This window comes from Oncorhynchus nerka, linkage group LG22 (genome assembly GCF_034236695.1).
Source record: "Oncorhynchus nerka isolate Pitt River linkage group LG22, Oner_Uvic_2.0, whole genome shotgun sequence".
NCBI classification, from domain to species: Eukaryota; Metazoa; Chordata; class Actinopteri; order Salmoniformes; family Salmonidae; genus Oncorhynchus; species Oncorhynchus nerka.
Genome location: NC_088417.1, coordinates 53,830,053 through 53,844,670, shown reverse-complemented (window position 1 = coordinate 53,844,670; position 14,618 = coordinate 53,830,053). Strand labels below are relative to the sequence as shown.

The 14,618-nt window shown below is 40.6% G+C and overlaps 1 protein-coding gene across 2 annotated transcripts; it reads left to right on the top strand.

The window, feature by feature from the left end:
• The first annotated feature begins 3,019 nt into the window (after window positions 1-3,019).
• Window positions 3,020-14,141, top strand: LOC115105338 (solute carrier family 35 member F2-like). 2 transcript variants are annotated; one of them, XM_065007247.1, is made up of 9 exons: window positions 3,020-3,111; window positions 4,606-4,729; window positions 4,915-5,087; window positions 5,685-5,812; window positions 7,650-7,809; window positions 10,127-10,283; window positions 10,817-10,869; window positions 12,789-12,943; window positions 13,323-14,141. In XM_065007247.1, exons 2-9 carry the CDS (start codon window positions 4,623-4,625, stop codon window positions 13,446-13,448), a joined length of 1,059 nt encoding a protein of 352 aa, XP_064863319.1. In that variant the 5' UTR covers window positions 3,020-3,111; window positions 4,606-4,622; the 3' UTR covers window positions 13,449-14,141. The 2 variants fall into 2 exon arrangements, with proteins under 2 accessions (XP_064863319.1, XP_029483129.1); XM_029627269.2 differs by having other exon boundaries at window positions 3,040-3,180.
• The last annotated feature ends 477 nt before the right edge of the window (window positions 14,142-14,618 follow it).

The window sequence follows — 14,618 nt, the reverse complement described above, 5'->3', positions numbered from 1 at the left end:
GCGATATTTACGGTGTTTTAGTTGCTAAAAGGAGTTTAACAAAATCTGGAGAAAAAAATGCATGTTTCCTGATTGATGGTTTATCATCATATTCCGTTTTATTTTTCATTTTTAGCAAGACTAAACAAAAATCCATACGTGTAATTAAAATGAATGTTGAAATAGTCTAATAATATATACTTATCAAAAAATAATGTCACCCACTAAAAACTATGAAACACTGGAAAATAAGTAATAATATATTGTGTGCAGTGAAATGTGTCTAAACATTCATTAAAACATTTAATTTAAAATAGCTCAAAAAATCAACAGGTGATCTCTCCCTGTGCGCTGCGACCGAGGAAATTAGATCATTTTGGAGTCCTAGTCTCGCTCCGCACTGACGCATTCGAAATAGCATACCAACTTTACTTTTGGACAAACAGAAAAAATACAACAGGCAAACGCAGGTAAGGATCTTTACTATGCTATGCGAGAGTCACGGTATCATACCTAAAAGGGCATGAACGTTTATAAATATTTTTTTTTCATTTTACATTTTTACATATGCTCATTTCAAAAGTATGACAAACTGTCTTAGTTCTACAGGCCTATGCCAATAACTCATATATACACTTGCCATTTGGTTTCTTAATGTTATAGGCTAATGGACAAGCAGTGATACAATTCATATATAGGTCTACACTACAGTATATTGCATGACAATTCAACTTCCATCAATTCTTAATGATCAAATATTAACTTTCTGGAGAATTCACTCATAAGGATGATAATCTATAGTCAAATTGTTATATATATATATATAGTACCAGTCAAAAGTTTGGACACAGATACTCATTCCAGGGTTTTTCTTTATTTTTACTATTTTCTGCATTGTAGAATAGTAGTGAAGATATCAAAACTATGAAATAACACGCATGGAATCATGTAGTAACCAAAAAAAGTGTTAAACACATATATTTTATATTTGAGATTCTTCAAAGTAGCCACCTTTTGCCTTGATGACAGCATTGCACACTCTTGCCATTCTCTCAACCAGCTTCATGAGGTAGTCACATGGAATGCATTTCAATTAACAGGTGTGCCTTGTTAAAAGTTAATTTGTGTAATTTCTTTCCTTCTTAATGAGTTTGAGTTGGTATACAGAAGATAGCCCTATTTGGTAAAATACCAAGTTCATATTATGGCAAGAACAGCTCAAATAAGCAAAGAGAAATGACACTCCATCATTACTTTAAGACATGAAGTTCAGTCAATCTGGAAAATTTCAAGAACTTTAAAAGTTTCTTCAAGTGCAGTTGCAAAAACCATCAAGCGCTATGATGGTACTGGCTCTCATGAGGACCGCCACAGGAAAGGAATACCCAGACTTAGCTTAGCTGCAGAAGATAAGTTAATTAGTTACCAGCCTCAGAAATTGTATCCCAAGTAAATGCTTCACAGAGTTCAAGTAACAGACACATCTCAGCATCAACTGTTCAGAGGAGACTAGTAGTGGTTTCTTTGCAGCAATTTGACCATGAAGGCTGGATTCACGCAAAGGACACTAATAAGAAGACTTGCTTGGGCCAAGAAACACGGCCATTGGACATTAGACCGGTGGAAATATGTCCTTTGGTCTGATGAGTTCAAATTTGAGATTTTTGGTTCCAACCGATGTGTCTTTGTGAGATGCAGAGTTTGTAAACGGATAATATCTGCATGTGTGGATCCCACCGTGAAGCATGGAGGAGGAGGTGTGATGTTGTGGGGGTGCTTTGCTGGTGACACTGTCTGTGATTTATTTAGAATTGAAGGCACACTTAACCAGCATGGCTACCACAGCATTCTGCAGCGATATGCCATCCCATCTGGTTTGCACGTAGTGGGACTATCATTTGAGCAAGAAGGAGAGTGATGTAGTGCTGCCTCAGATGACCTGGCCTCCACAATCACCAGACCTCAACCCAATTGAGATGGTTTGGGATGAGTTGGACCACAGTGTGAAGGAAAAGCAGCCAACAAGTGCTCATTATATGTGGGAACTCCTTCAAGACTGTTGGAAAATGCCAGGTGAAGCTGGTTGAGAGAATGCCAAGAGTGCGCAAAGCTGTTAGCAAGGCAAATGGTGGTTACTTACTGAAGAATCTAAAATATATTTTTATTTGTTTAACACTTTTTTGGTTACTGCATGATTCCATGTGTTATTTCATCGTTTTTTTTCTTCTACAATGTAGAAAATAGTACAAATGAAGAAAAACCCTTGAATGAGTAGGTGTGTCCAAAGTTTTGACTGGTACTGTATATATAATACAGTATAAGAGGAAATTATCTTATTAAACCCAAGGTCTAGCTTACTGATCACATAGTGGGCTAACTGTCAACAGTGGGTTAAAAGTTATGCACAGAACTGCAGGAGAGTGAAATCGACACAAGACAAAGTTTTGAATGCTTCAAGGACGGCAAGATATCAGTTTCTACACAATAACATAGGTGTTCTTATCATTCCACCATGGGATATTATTTTGTTTATATATATATATATGTCTCTCTCAGGCAAGGGCAGGTCCGAACTCAGAACATCCCACAGTCTGCTTAATGAGATCCAAATTACTTTTTTTTATTTGTTAACATTTTGTATTAGTTCTTATATCTCACGAAGTTGATGGATGTTGCAGTCTAGCTGTCATGGGTGTTGTCTAAACTCTAAATATTGCAACATTCTGGTCAAATCAAAATAAAATTGTATTTGTCACGTTAGCCGAATACAACAGGTACAACCTTACTGTGAAATGCTTACTTACAAGCCCACAACCAACAATGCCGTTTAAAAAAAATATATATACAAAAATAAGAATATTATATAATCTGGTGGTGATGATGAGGTGCTGAAGTGCCTTATCAAATATCAAAACTGTCTGCATCATTCCACTGTCGCCCGAAAGGAGTCCCTTCAGCACCACATCCTAGTTTGGTTGCAAGCTCATGGGCTTGATCAAGAGATTGACGTGACACAACAGCCTCTTGGCCAATCTCAGAAGAGGAGGCGGTCCTTTGGACCTGTCGTAAAAAACAGTGGGTTAGATTTACCCATTGAGGTGCCTGCTGATGTATTTGGCCACGAGAGTTATGGTATGTCTTTTGAGCTCTCGATTTAACCGTAGCTTCAAATGAACGCCGAGGAGACTTTAACCTATGCAGGTAGATGAACTACCATATTCTATTTAATGTCCAGATATTTAGTCTGTGGCGCGCGTGACGATGCCTCGCAAGATTTGCTCGCGAGTGTATGGTGTTTATACGATTGTCATGTTGTATCATTGTCGTCACGTTACATTTGTAGTCTAAAATGTTGTAGTGGCTGAAAGCCTTAGTATTGTGTGTTCGGTACTTGTTACTTTATTTGGCCACGTGTTTTAATAGGAAGGTGTGGCCGTAACTAGGTTTCCATCCAATTTGCGACAGACATTCTTTGGAATATTTTAAAGTCTGTATTAAACAATATGCACATTTTCCCACCAGATATGTTTCCATCAAACTGCCCTTTGCGGATAAAAGGCTGCGCGTGATGCTGTAGTACACACATAAATAGCTTTTGCAGGTCTGGGCACATGCGCTCTAGCCAACAGCTCGCAGGTACAGTGCGGGAAGTCTATTTACATTGAGATTTTTATGGATAAGGGCGATATTATTTGTATTTGTCAAACGGCATCGAGCATCATGTCAGCAGAATAAGAACCTCGAAATGTATTGCAAAGGGGTATGAAGCTCCATCACCTTGCGCATTCATCACCCTGTGAAGTTAACCAATAATTTAATATGTAGCCTAACAAACTGCAAACTTTCCCGTGTCGTAGTGGGAGGACCACAACATATCGCGTGACTCTAAATTTACTTCGATATGATGGCTATAATAACCCTTTCCGCTAAAATCTAAGTAGTAAGTCAACGTGCCTAAGGTGCTCTGTTCTTCTCTTGAAGTATTTACTCAAAGGCGTGTCCACCGCCATTTCTAGATTATTACATTTTACAGACACAAACAGATCCCACCACGTCGAACGAACAAATTGTATGTTGGCAATTTATACAATTTTTTTTAACCAGCATTTCATGTTTCCATCAGCCTGATCATTACTTTTTTTTATGTATCAGGTAAATCATTCGCATGAAATGGTTGGATGGAAACGTGGTCAATGTTCCATTAATAAAAACATTAAAATCAGATTTAAATATCTGGGCTATTGAAACAAGCGAGGCCCACTCACTTTATCACACCACCAGGGCTACTGCATGAAATGTCTTCCTTGATTAAAAACATTTTGTATTAAATAGTTGAGAGCTGTAGGCTATAAAAACGTTGGCCTAATCTCCTTTTCAAAAAGTACTAATCTGGCATGAAAAAGATTGACACATAAAAACATAATTAGCAGTGTTACCTTCCTTGGAGTGCCTAGTTGAGCACAATATAATGAGGCCTAAATTCCAGGGGAGATTACTGCACACTGCTTGTCTGGGTCTTTGATGCAGACATTGTTAATAAAACTGTTCAGTTCCCTCTATCGCTGTTTCACCTCTCTCTCTTTTTCCCTAATCTGTCCCCCCCTTCTGTTTTGGTGGGATTCTCAGGGATACCTCAGAAGGAAATGGATGGTTCTGAGCCTGCAGAGAGCTCTGACTGTGGACATGGAAAGAGCTGTTGGACAGCCTGTGCCAGGCTGCGCAGCTACAAGCTGAAGGGCATCTTCACATGGTGAGCACAACAAGACCAACAACGCACAGACGCAACAGGCCATGCACAGACGCAACAGGCCATGCACAGACGCAACAGGCCATGCACAGACGCAACAGGCCATGCACAGACACAAAATGGGCATATTATTCTACAGTACATACATTTAAGTGATTTATTGATTGATGTTATCATGACCTTGGCAGGCGTCTGCTGAAGACTGTCGCCATGGGCCAGGCTCTGTCCATGCTGATTTGCGGTACGGCGGTCAGCTGCCAGTACCTAGCGGAAGCGGGTGTGGAGACGCCCATGCTCCAGAGCTTCCTCAACTACGTCCTGCTGCTGCTCACCTACACGGCCTCGCTCAGCCTCAGAAAAGGTCAGAAACCGCCGCCCTGAATTCTACACATGCTAATGCTAAACTGAGTACATTGACTTGCATTCATTTTTGGTCCAAGTTAGAATATTTTAGAAATGCATCCTTCCTACAGTTGATTCCTTGGGGATATCATATTTTTATGCATACTTTGAAAGGTGAAAGCAAGGTTACGCCACCTTATTACTTTCACCAATTCAACCAATTAAGATCAGTCATTACTTCAAGGAAGAGAGGATGGAACGGAGGATGCAGGATGGAGGTATTCAAACAGGCCCTGGTCTTCCTGACCATACACTAGCAGTAGAGTTTGAAGCCACATAGTTCCGAATCTAATTGGTGATATTTGGGAATCCCACCTACTGGGATAAAAAATAGTGATTATTATATGGGTTGTGTTTATTACGGCATGCAAGGGAAATGAAAATGGGTGTTTTTAAGTCCTTGTAGTCTTTTCATGTTTTAGACTGTTTTCATCCGTTTGGTGCCCAATGAACACAACCGTGGCCTACACGGAGAGACTAAAACAACAGTCCTGCTAACTCATAAAATATTACATTTTTTGTCTCACACTGGATTCTCGCTTTGCTGTTTTAACAGGTGATGGGAATATATTACAGATTTTAAAAACAAAATGGTGGCGGTATTTACTTATGGGACTGACGGACGTGGAGGCAAACTACACAGTGGTGAAGGCATACCAGTTTACAACGTTGACCAGCATACAGGTAAGAAATTACTAATACCATTGCTTACCATGTTTTTTGGGTGAAGAATGACTCACAATCAATGTATCTAGGACCTAGGTGATACATTGAGTCACCTGACTGGTTTTTCCAGGTGCGCCACAAATGAATATTTAAGTGCCTTTAGGGCTTGGAGGTATACCATATTTTACAATGTACCACAGTGGAGGCTGGTGGGGGGAGCTATAGGAGGACAGGCTCATTGTAATGGCTGGAATGGAAAAAATGGAATGGTATCAATCATATGGAAACCACACATTTGACTCTGTTCCATTAATTTCATTCCAGCCATTACAATAAGTCAGTCTTCTATAGCTCCTCCCACCAGCCTCCACTGATGTACCAGTATTGATGCACAGACCAGTTTGGGTTTTTACTTTGCCTTCTATAACGGTATTTTAATGTTTTGTTTTGTTAAATGTGACATGCCGTGTATAACCTCCATTTTTATAGTTTACACGCTACTTGAGTCATTCCTCTCGCTCTCTTTTTCTCTATCGGTCTCTCGCTCCCTTCCCTCTCCCCTCATGCCACTTTCCACACAGACCTAGCCCCGTCCCCTGTCACTTATGGAGTGCATAAGTTGTTGCTTGACCACGAGACACTTACATTCAGTCAACGATATTGTTTCCACATAGCTTCTTAATATAAACCCTCAAGCGTTCTATAATTACTCTTAGTTTGTTTCTTACATCTGTAAACAGCTAGCTAGTTTGTATTTTCTTAGTAAGTTTTAGCTAAATTGTTTTAGCCACTAATGCTAATAGCTAGTTAGTTGTCTAGCTAGCTAATAAATGTACTGAGTCAGAGCAAACGTAGCTAGCTAATACAACCTGATACCACTGATGGTGTAAAGCTAAATCAGCAAACACTGTATTCAATGTGTTATTTATTCTAACTATAGATTTAGAACAAACATTCTATTTCCAAGATTCCAACAGTGCACCCAATTGTTTTGATCTAAATCGCAAGTCAAATCACAAATGCAACATTTGGTTAAAAATAAGGGCAAGATTTTTTGCCCATAATTTCCACACTAGGGCTGCACAATATCTAAAATGAGTGCAGGAAATGTTATGTGGAAAATATTTTGGGTTGAATTGAACAGTATAAAACAATCAGAATGGAGAAAGACTCATAGAAATGACTTAGAATGTATGTGTTGCCACCCTAGGGTCATGCATTACTCACAAAGCAAATGTAGGAGTTTTATTATTCAAGATAATAAAATACAGTTAAAAATGTTTTTAAAGGCTTCCCGGGTGGCGCAGTGGTTAAGGGCAAGGTACAGCAGCACCAGCTGTGCTACCAGAGATTCTGGGTTCACGCCCAGGCTCTGTCGTAACCGGTCGCGACCGGGAGGTCCGTGGGGCGACACACAATTGGCCTAGCGTCGTCCGGGTTAGGGAGGGTTTGGCCGGTAGGGATATCCTTGTCTCATCGCGCACCAGCGACTCCTGTGGCGGGCCGGGCGCAATGCGCGCTAACCAGGTGCACAGTGTTTCCTCCGACACATTGGTGCGGCTGGCGTCCAGGTTGGATGTGCGCTGTGTTAAGAAGCAGTGTGGCTTGGTTAGGGTGTATCGGAGGATGCATGACTTTCAACCTTCGTCTCTCCTGAACCCGTATGGGAGTTGTAGCGATGAGACAAGATAGTAGCTACTAAACAATTGGATACCACGAAATTGGGGAGAAAAGGGGGGTAAAATTCAACAAAAAAAAGTTGTTAAAAATAGTGATATCATATTTTGTCCATATCACCCAGCCTTAAGTGTCTATTTTTACACCTGAAAAATACTATATGTGGTTCTGGTTGCAGCTGCTGGACTGCTTTGTGATCCCGGTGCTGATGGTGCTCTCCTGGTTCTTCCTGAAGACACGCTATCGCCTGGTGCACTTTGTGGCTGTGGCCGTTTGTCTGCTGGGGGTGGGTGCCATGGTTGGGGCCGACCTACTGGCTGGGAGAGACCAGGGATCCAGTAAGAACACTACTCATGATATTTAAGCAATAAGGCCTGAGGAGGTGTGCAATATGACCAATATACATGTACTACGGCTGAGGGCTGTTCTTAAACACGATGCAACGCGGAGGTGCCTTATTGCTATTATAAACTGGTTACCAACATAATTAGAACAGTAAACACGCAATTTAGCTTCATTTAAAAAAATGTTTTATGTATATACTTTTTTTTGGTGTTGTAGTTTTGCTTCATACCTGTGTTTATATTTAAGCAATAAGGCATGAGGGTGTGTGGTATATATCCAATATACCACGGCTAAGGGTTGTTCTTATGCACAACGCAATGCCTTAGCCGTGGTTTATTGGCCATATATCACAACCTCCAGAGGTGCCTTATTGCTATTATAAACTGTTTACCAATGTAATTAGAGCAGTAAAAATGTGTTTTTTCATACCCGTGGTATACCGTCTGATATATCACGGCTGTCAGCCAATTAGCATTCAGGGCTTGAACCATCCAGTGTATAACAGTCATTATGAACTGGGCAGTTCAAGCTCTGAACGCTGATTGGCTGACAGCCGTGGTATATCAGACTGTATACCACGGGTATGAAAAAACACATTTTTACTGCTCTAATTACATTGGTAAACAGTTAATAATAGCAATAAGCCACCTCTGGAGGTTGTGATATATGGCCAATGTACCACGGCTTAGGGCTGTATCCAGGTACTCCGCGTTGTGTCATGCAAAAGAACAGCCCTTAGCAGTGGTATATTGGCCACAACCCTCCCTGGCTTTTATAGCTTCAATATTCCACGGCTTTCAGCCAATCAATCTCCAGGACCCAAACTGCCCGGTTTATAAGTGAGGGATAAAGACTGACGTTCTGTACATTACCTTGGAAATAATGGACGATGCAGCGGGACGAGGCGAAGCCGAGATCATTTTTCCAAGGTAATGTACTGAACTGAGGCGTTTATCCCGCTTATACCACTGTTGCCAAATAAAACAATACGAAAGTACACATTTACTGGTAGAAATAAAAGACTCAACTTTTGGTTGCGAGAGACGCGACCCAGTCGTTTGTTTGATTAGTTCAGCCTCGTCATGCTGCGCCGTCCATTATTTCCAAGTTATGCCATGGCATTGTTGAATACTAGTTTCTGATTGGCTTGAAGGGCATTCTAGAGCATGTATATCAGCAAGGTAGAATTCAATGCCTATAATTCATTCTTACATGTTCCATGTTTGATCTGCTTTTGAAAGCAAAAGTCGAATTGAAAACATTGTCATTGAATTCGATTTTCATGCTAGGACTGATGGTTTTGTCTTTGTTTGGTTACCAAGCCAATTACTGTAGCTGTCTAGTAAACTTGCTAGCTACTTCAAAGGCGGTTGAACACATTTCTACCTGCAAATGAACACATTTTTGACATCAAATTAGTTTAATTATAGCCAAGGTATAAAAGGGATAATAATCTCTGGAAAATAATGCAACTCCGTGGAAGGTTAGTTCCACCAGCGTGTCGTGGAACACACAATCCACGTCCGTTCAATATTTTCCATAGAACGCATAGACCCTCATTGATTATCCCTTACGTAATGTACAGAATGTTGGCGTTTATAGATCGTCACTAGTTACCACACCCACAAAGTCATAAACCCAGCCTATTTCTACTATTTCTCTTCTTAAAATCTGATTTTAAACCTAACCTTAACCACACTGCTAACCTTATGCCTAACTCTAACCTTACATTAAGACCAAACATTTCATACATTTTTACAATATAGCTAATTTTGACATTTTGGCCGTGGTAACTAGGGACAACTGCGTATATCCCTTACATATTATATATGTTATTATTGTTAGGGTCTACACAGGAATATATATTATACCCTGAGTGTCTCCTGGGAGTGGGGGTCAACCTACTGGCTGGGAGACCCTTGATCCAGTGAGAACACTACCTTTTGATGTAGAAGACATACCTTTTTATACTTAGTCAGGCATATCGATCGAGGACTAACAGCTTTAAATGTACCTCTGTGTCTTTTCTCGGGACATACACAGTTCCATACATTTTGATCCGGAGAGGCCTTAGGGTTCACTGCACGGGAAAAGATAAACAGGCATTATTAAACTCTCATCACAAACCCTTAGAGCTGATTCCTCATATTATTAGCGCTGCAAATTACCCTAACTAACATGCCAAAGACTGTTTGACTAAAATGACAGTAGTCTTTTCTCTCTCTCCTTCTCTCCCACCTTATATTTTATCTCGTACTCTCTCTCTCTCTCTCCCTTCATCCCTCTCCCTCCTTCCCTCTCTCCGTCTAGCCAGTGATGTGTTGCTGGGGGACGGTCTGGTGCTGGTGAGTGCTGCACTGTATGCAGTGTCGAATGTTTGTCAGGAGTACACGGTGAAGAACCTGAGCCGTGGGGAGTTCCTGGGTATGATGGGCCTGTTTGGCACCCTGATCAGCGGCGTACAGCTGTAAGACACTCCCTCTCCTCTCTCCAGGGTTGAACCGGTTCAAAGACAGTCTTTCCCGCCTTCTCCCCCTCAGTATTAAAGGGATAGTTCACTTTTACAAATGTAAGCTTACTTAGCTTTCCTTTCGTTTTAGGCCAAGATTCAATCTGAACCCAGTTTGTTGACAATGCAGCTTTTAAAGGCAATGTTACTGTGTTCACTGAGAATGCATTCACGGTAAATGCTGCAGATGTCGGCTCAATTGGAAATGACCTCTGCCTCATTGTCGACACCCCGCGATCAGATTGAATCCTGGCACTAGCTTATCTTCAAAAAGCAAACTATCCATTTAACTTTTTGTTTGGTGCACTACATCAGTCAGTACATATTGTATTTATTATGGTACTTTCCCCCACATCATCCAGACATCACATTTTCATCACGTTATTTTAGGCAAAATCTACCCATCAGAATGGTCTTGAAGGTGCTTTGTAAGTCTGTCGACCGACACAGTTCCTATTTGCAATCTTACCTTCTGTTGTCCTGTGTTGCAGAGCCATATTGGAAACCAGTGCAGTAGCAGCTATTAAATGGGACTGGAAAATTAGTAAGAATTAATTTTCTCCCCATATTTAATAACCCCCTAACTCAATTGTCAGAATCATATACAGTCAGGTCCATAATTATTGGCAACCCTGATAAAGATGAGCAAAAAATACTATAAAAGAAATAATAAGAATACTGATCTATATTGTATTATCCCAAAAATGTGTAAATTATATTTTATACTAATACAATTGATCAGAGGAATACATAATACAACAAATCTCAAAAAGATGGGGGTGAAAGTTATTGGCACCCCTGTTTTCAATACTCTACCACTCTCCCCTTGTAAAAAATAATGACAGATGTTTTCTAAATGGTTTGAGATTAGAGAACACATTGGGAAGGATCTTAGACTATTCCTCCATACAGAATCTTTCCAGATCCTTAATATCATTCGCCTGTTCTTATAAACTGCCCTCTTCAATTCAAACCACAGGTTTTCAATGGGGTTCAAGTCCGGAGACTGATATGGCCATTGCAAAATGTTGATATTGTAACCATTCCTTTGTGGATTTTGATTAGTGTTTAGGGTTCTTGTGTTGCTGGAATATTCACAAGTGTCAGCATCCTGGCAAGGGGCAACCAGGTTTTTGGCAAGCATTTCCTGGTACTTGGTCAAGTTCATGATGCCGTTGACCTTAACAAGGGCCTCAGGACCAGTGGAAGCAAAATAGCCCATAACATATCAAATCAAAGTTTATTTGTCACGTGCGCCTAATACAACAGGTAATGGTTACTTACAAGCTCTAAACAATGGTGAAAAAAAGGTATTAGGTGAATAATGGGTAAGTAAAGAAATAAAACCGGTGCTATGGTCAGACGACACACGCACGCACACACGTGATGGGTTTCACGGTAAAAAAACAAAAGCATATCTAGATTTGAACCCCATTGAAAACTTTTTATTTTTGCTCATCTTTATTGAGGGTGCAAATAATTTTGGACATGACAGTATGTCAATTATGCCCAAGTTTTTTTTTTTTTTTTTCATTTGGGTAATAATCTCATTTACTCTAGTTACAGGTAACTACTAAAATAATGGAAACCCTAGAATAAATTAGGGATACAAAGTACTGTGAAAGCAGGTGCTTCCACACAGCTGTAGTTCCTGAGTTCATTAAGCATTTAACATCTCATCATGCTTAGGGTCATGTGTACAAATTCTGGGCATGCCATTATTTTGGTTTCCTTGGCAATGCCCCCATCCACAGGGTATGAATGGTTTGATTAGCATGAAAACTATGTAAGCCATATGCCGTGGCCGTCTCAGTCACCAGATCTCAATCCGATTGAACACTTATGGGAGATTCTGGAGTGGGTCCTGAGACTGCTTTTTCCACCACCATCAGCAAAACACCAAATTATTGAGTTTCTCGTGGAAGAATGGTGTTGCATCCCTCCAATATTGTTGCAGGCACTTGTAGGATCTATGCCAAGGTGAATTGAAGATGTTCTGGCTCAACGCCCTATGAAGACACTTTATGTTGGTGTTTCCATTATTCTTGACAGTTACCTGTATATGCTCTGTTATAAAGCTATTTTGCTCTGTGCAATAGTTTTACAGAAAGTGCTTTGTTTGTCCGGTAGAATTCCCTTCTGAGATTCTGGGCCTTGTTCAGTAGGGCACATATTGCAGAACATTTTGAAACGGAAAAACAAATATTTGAATTTCTTATTGAGGAAGTCCAGGAAGTACAATCTCCATTTCAATCTGTTGCAAATGTTTTCTCCTTTTTGTATCTTTACTGGACACAACCCTGGTACACAATGTTGCAAAATGCTTTGAAAGGGAAAATGCTAAATAAGCATTTCATGATTGGACCAGACAAGTCCAGGCAGTCCCTCCCCACTTCTTTGTTTTAGACCATTTTCTTCCATTTGGTGCCTAATGAACACTAACCCTGGTGTTTCCCTCCACAGTCGTACTGTTTGCGGCCTACGCCTTCTGCATGTATGCCCTGTACAGTTTCATGCCCCTGGTGGTCAAGATGACCAGTGCCACTGCAGTGAATCTCTCCCTGCTCACCGCTGACCTCTTCAGCCTCTTCTGTGGCATCTTCCTCTTCCACTTTGTTGTGAGTTAAATATACCATTTTTCTGTGGGTTTGCTCTTGAGCCAGAGGGGGTGCCCAAAATTGTTATCCAGAAATTCATTTATTGGACAGAAAGGGGCCCATGAGCAAAAGCATATATTGTAAGCCTAAGGTGGATTCTGTTGTTTGAGAAGGATTCTGTGGTTTGATTAGATAAAGAAATGTACATTGTCATGTGTATATGAAACATACAGCCAACTCTCAAGCCAATCTTTGAGGTAAATACTGACTTCCATAATGTTTAACTAGCACCTTCTCACAAATGTGTTACAAATGAGTTATACAGAGCAACTATAGCTGCTGATCTAGGGTCTGTGACATGGATCAATCAAAACGTCTACCTCTGCCCCACGCGCCACAGTTCTCAGGCCTGTACATTGTGTCGTTTGTGGTGATCACCGTGGGCTTCGTCATGTTCAACGCTGTGCCCACCTACACGCCCGTTCCCGAGTCGGACTCCGCCGGCGAGGAGGACGACGGAGTTTGACGACCCTGCTACCTTTGTTGAGGGAGAAAAAGACCCCCAGAAAAGAGAGACCACCACCGACCTGCTCCAAGCGGGAGCAGAGGGGAGGGGACAGAGACGAGCAACAGGCGTGCAGTGACATACATTACAGAAGAACACAGCACGAAGATGTAGCCAACTAGATTATGTTTAAGTTATTCTTTCAACAACTACATAGATGGGTTTTTCTGTAGTTGTATAGAAACCTAGGTGCTGCCAAGTACCCTGGTGCGACAGACTGCATGGTACAAAGCGAGCTACCCGCTACTATGTACCCAACAATATGGCTCATTAGTTTGCTTTATTAGACAAGCTACTATGCAACCTCACAATATTTTTGTGCTATTGGGTTGACAATCTATATATTTTAGATGATATTTTATCAAAGGCCTACATTGTGTTCTGCCTCCTTTTTAAACTAATCAGTGTATGGTGTGTTTTACTATATTTCTTCCATGAGGACAATGTATTTGCAAAGCACATTCAAAAAGACAGTTCCTTCAAACAGTATTTATTTGTGCGATTCCAGGTTGCTATAGTTTTTTTTTGCAGCAGGTCTTCTGAAAACCAATAGGTAAATGAAACATGCGGTGTTTGTGTCTGCTGAAATTATGCCTTTGCCAAAGTGTTTTTGTATATTGATGATCAAGTTTTATATTCTCTTGTTTCTGGTTACATCTGTCACGGCTCTTATTTTCTATGTGGATGTTGTTATCATTATTGTGCTAGATCCCTCAGTGACTAAAATGGAGACAGCCTAGAGAACAAACCAGAATTAATACTAGGCTAAAATTGGAGAGAGCCTGCATCATAAACAAGTTACAAGGTCTCTTGAAACTACAGATCGATATCCTAGTTGTCCAATCAAGTCTACACAGTGCAGTAGATGTTGTATGGAAATAACAGATCTCGGTGCCTATACACCACATGACCAGAGACTATTGATAGATCATTTAGAACCTTAAGGTGTGTGCTAAAGCACCCAAGAGGTAAATATAGCCTTATAAATGGCCCCTATTATCTTACATTGCCACTCATGCCTTGTTTCTGATCCTATCCACATGCTGATTATGGCCACATTATAGCCGTTGCATCTACACATGTGTCTTATCCGTCCACATTGTGAACAGATCAGCTGGTGCTTCCCTGTAT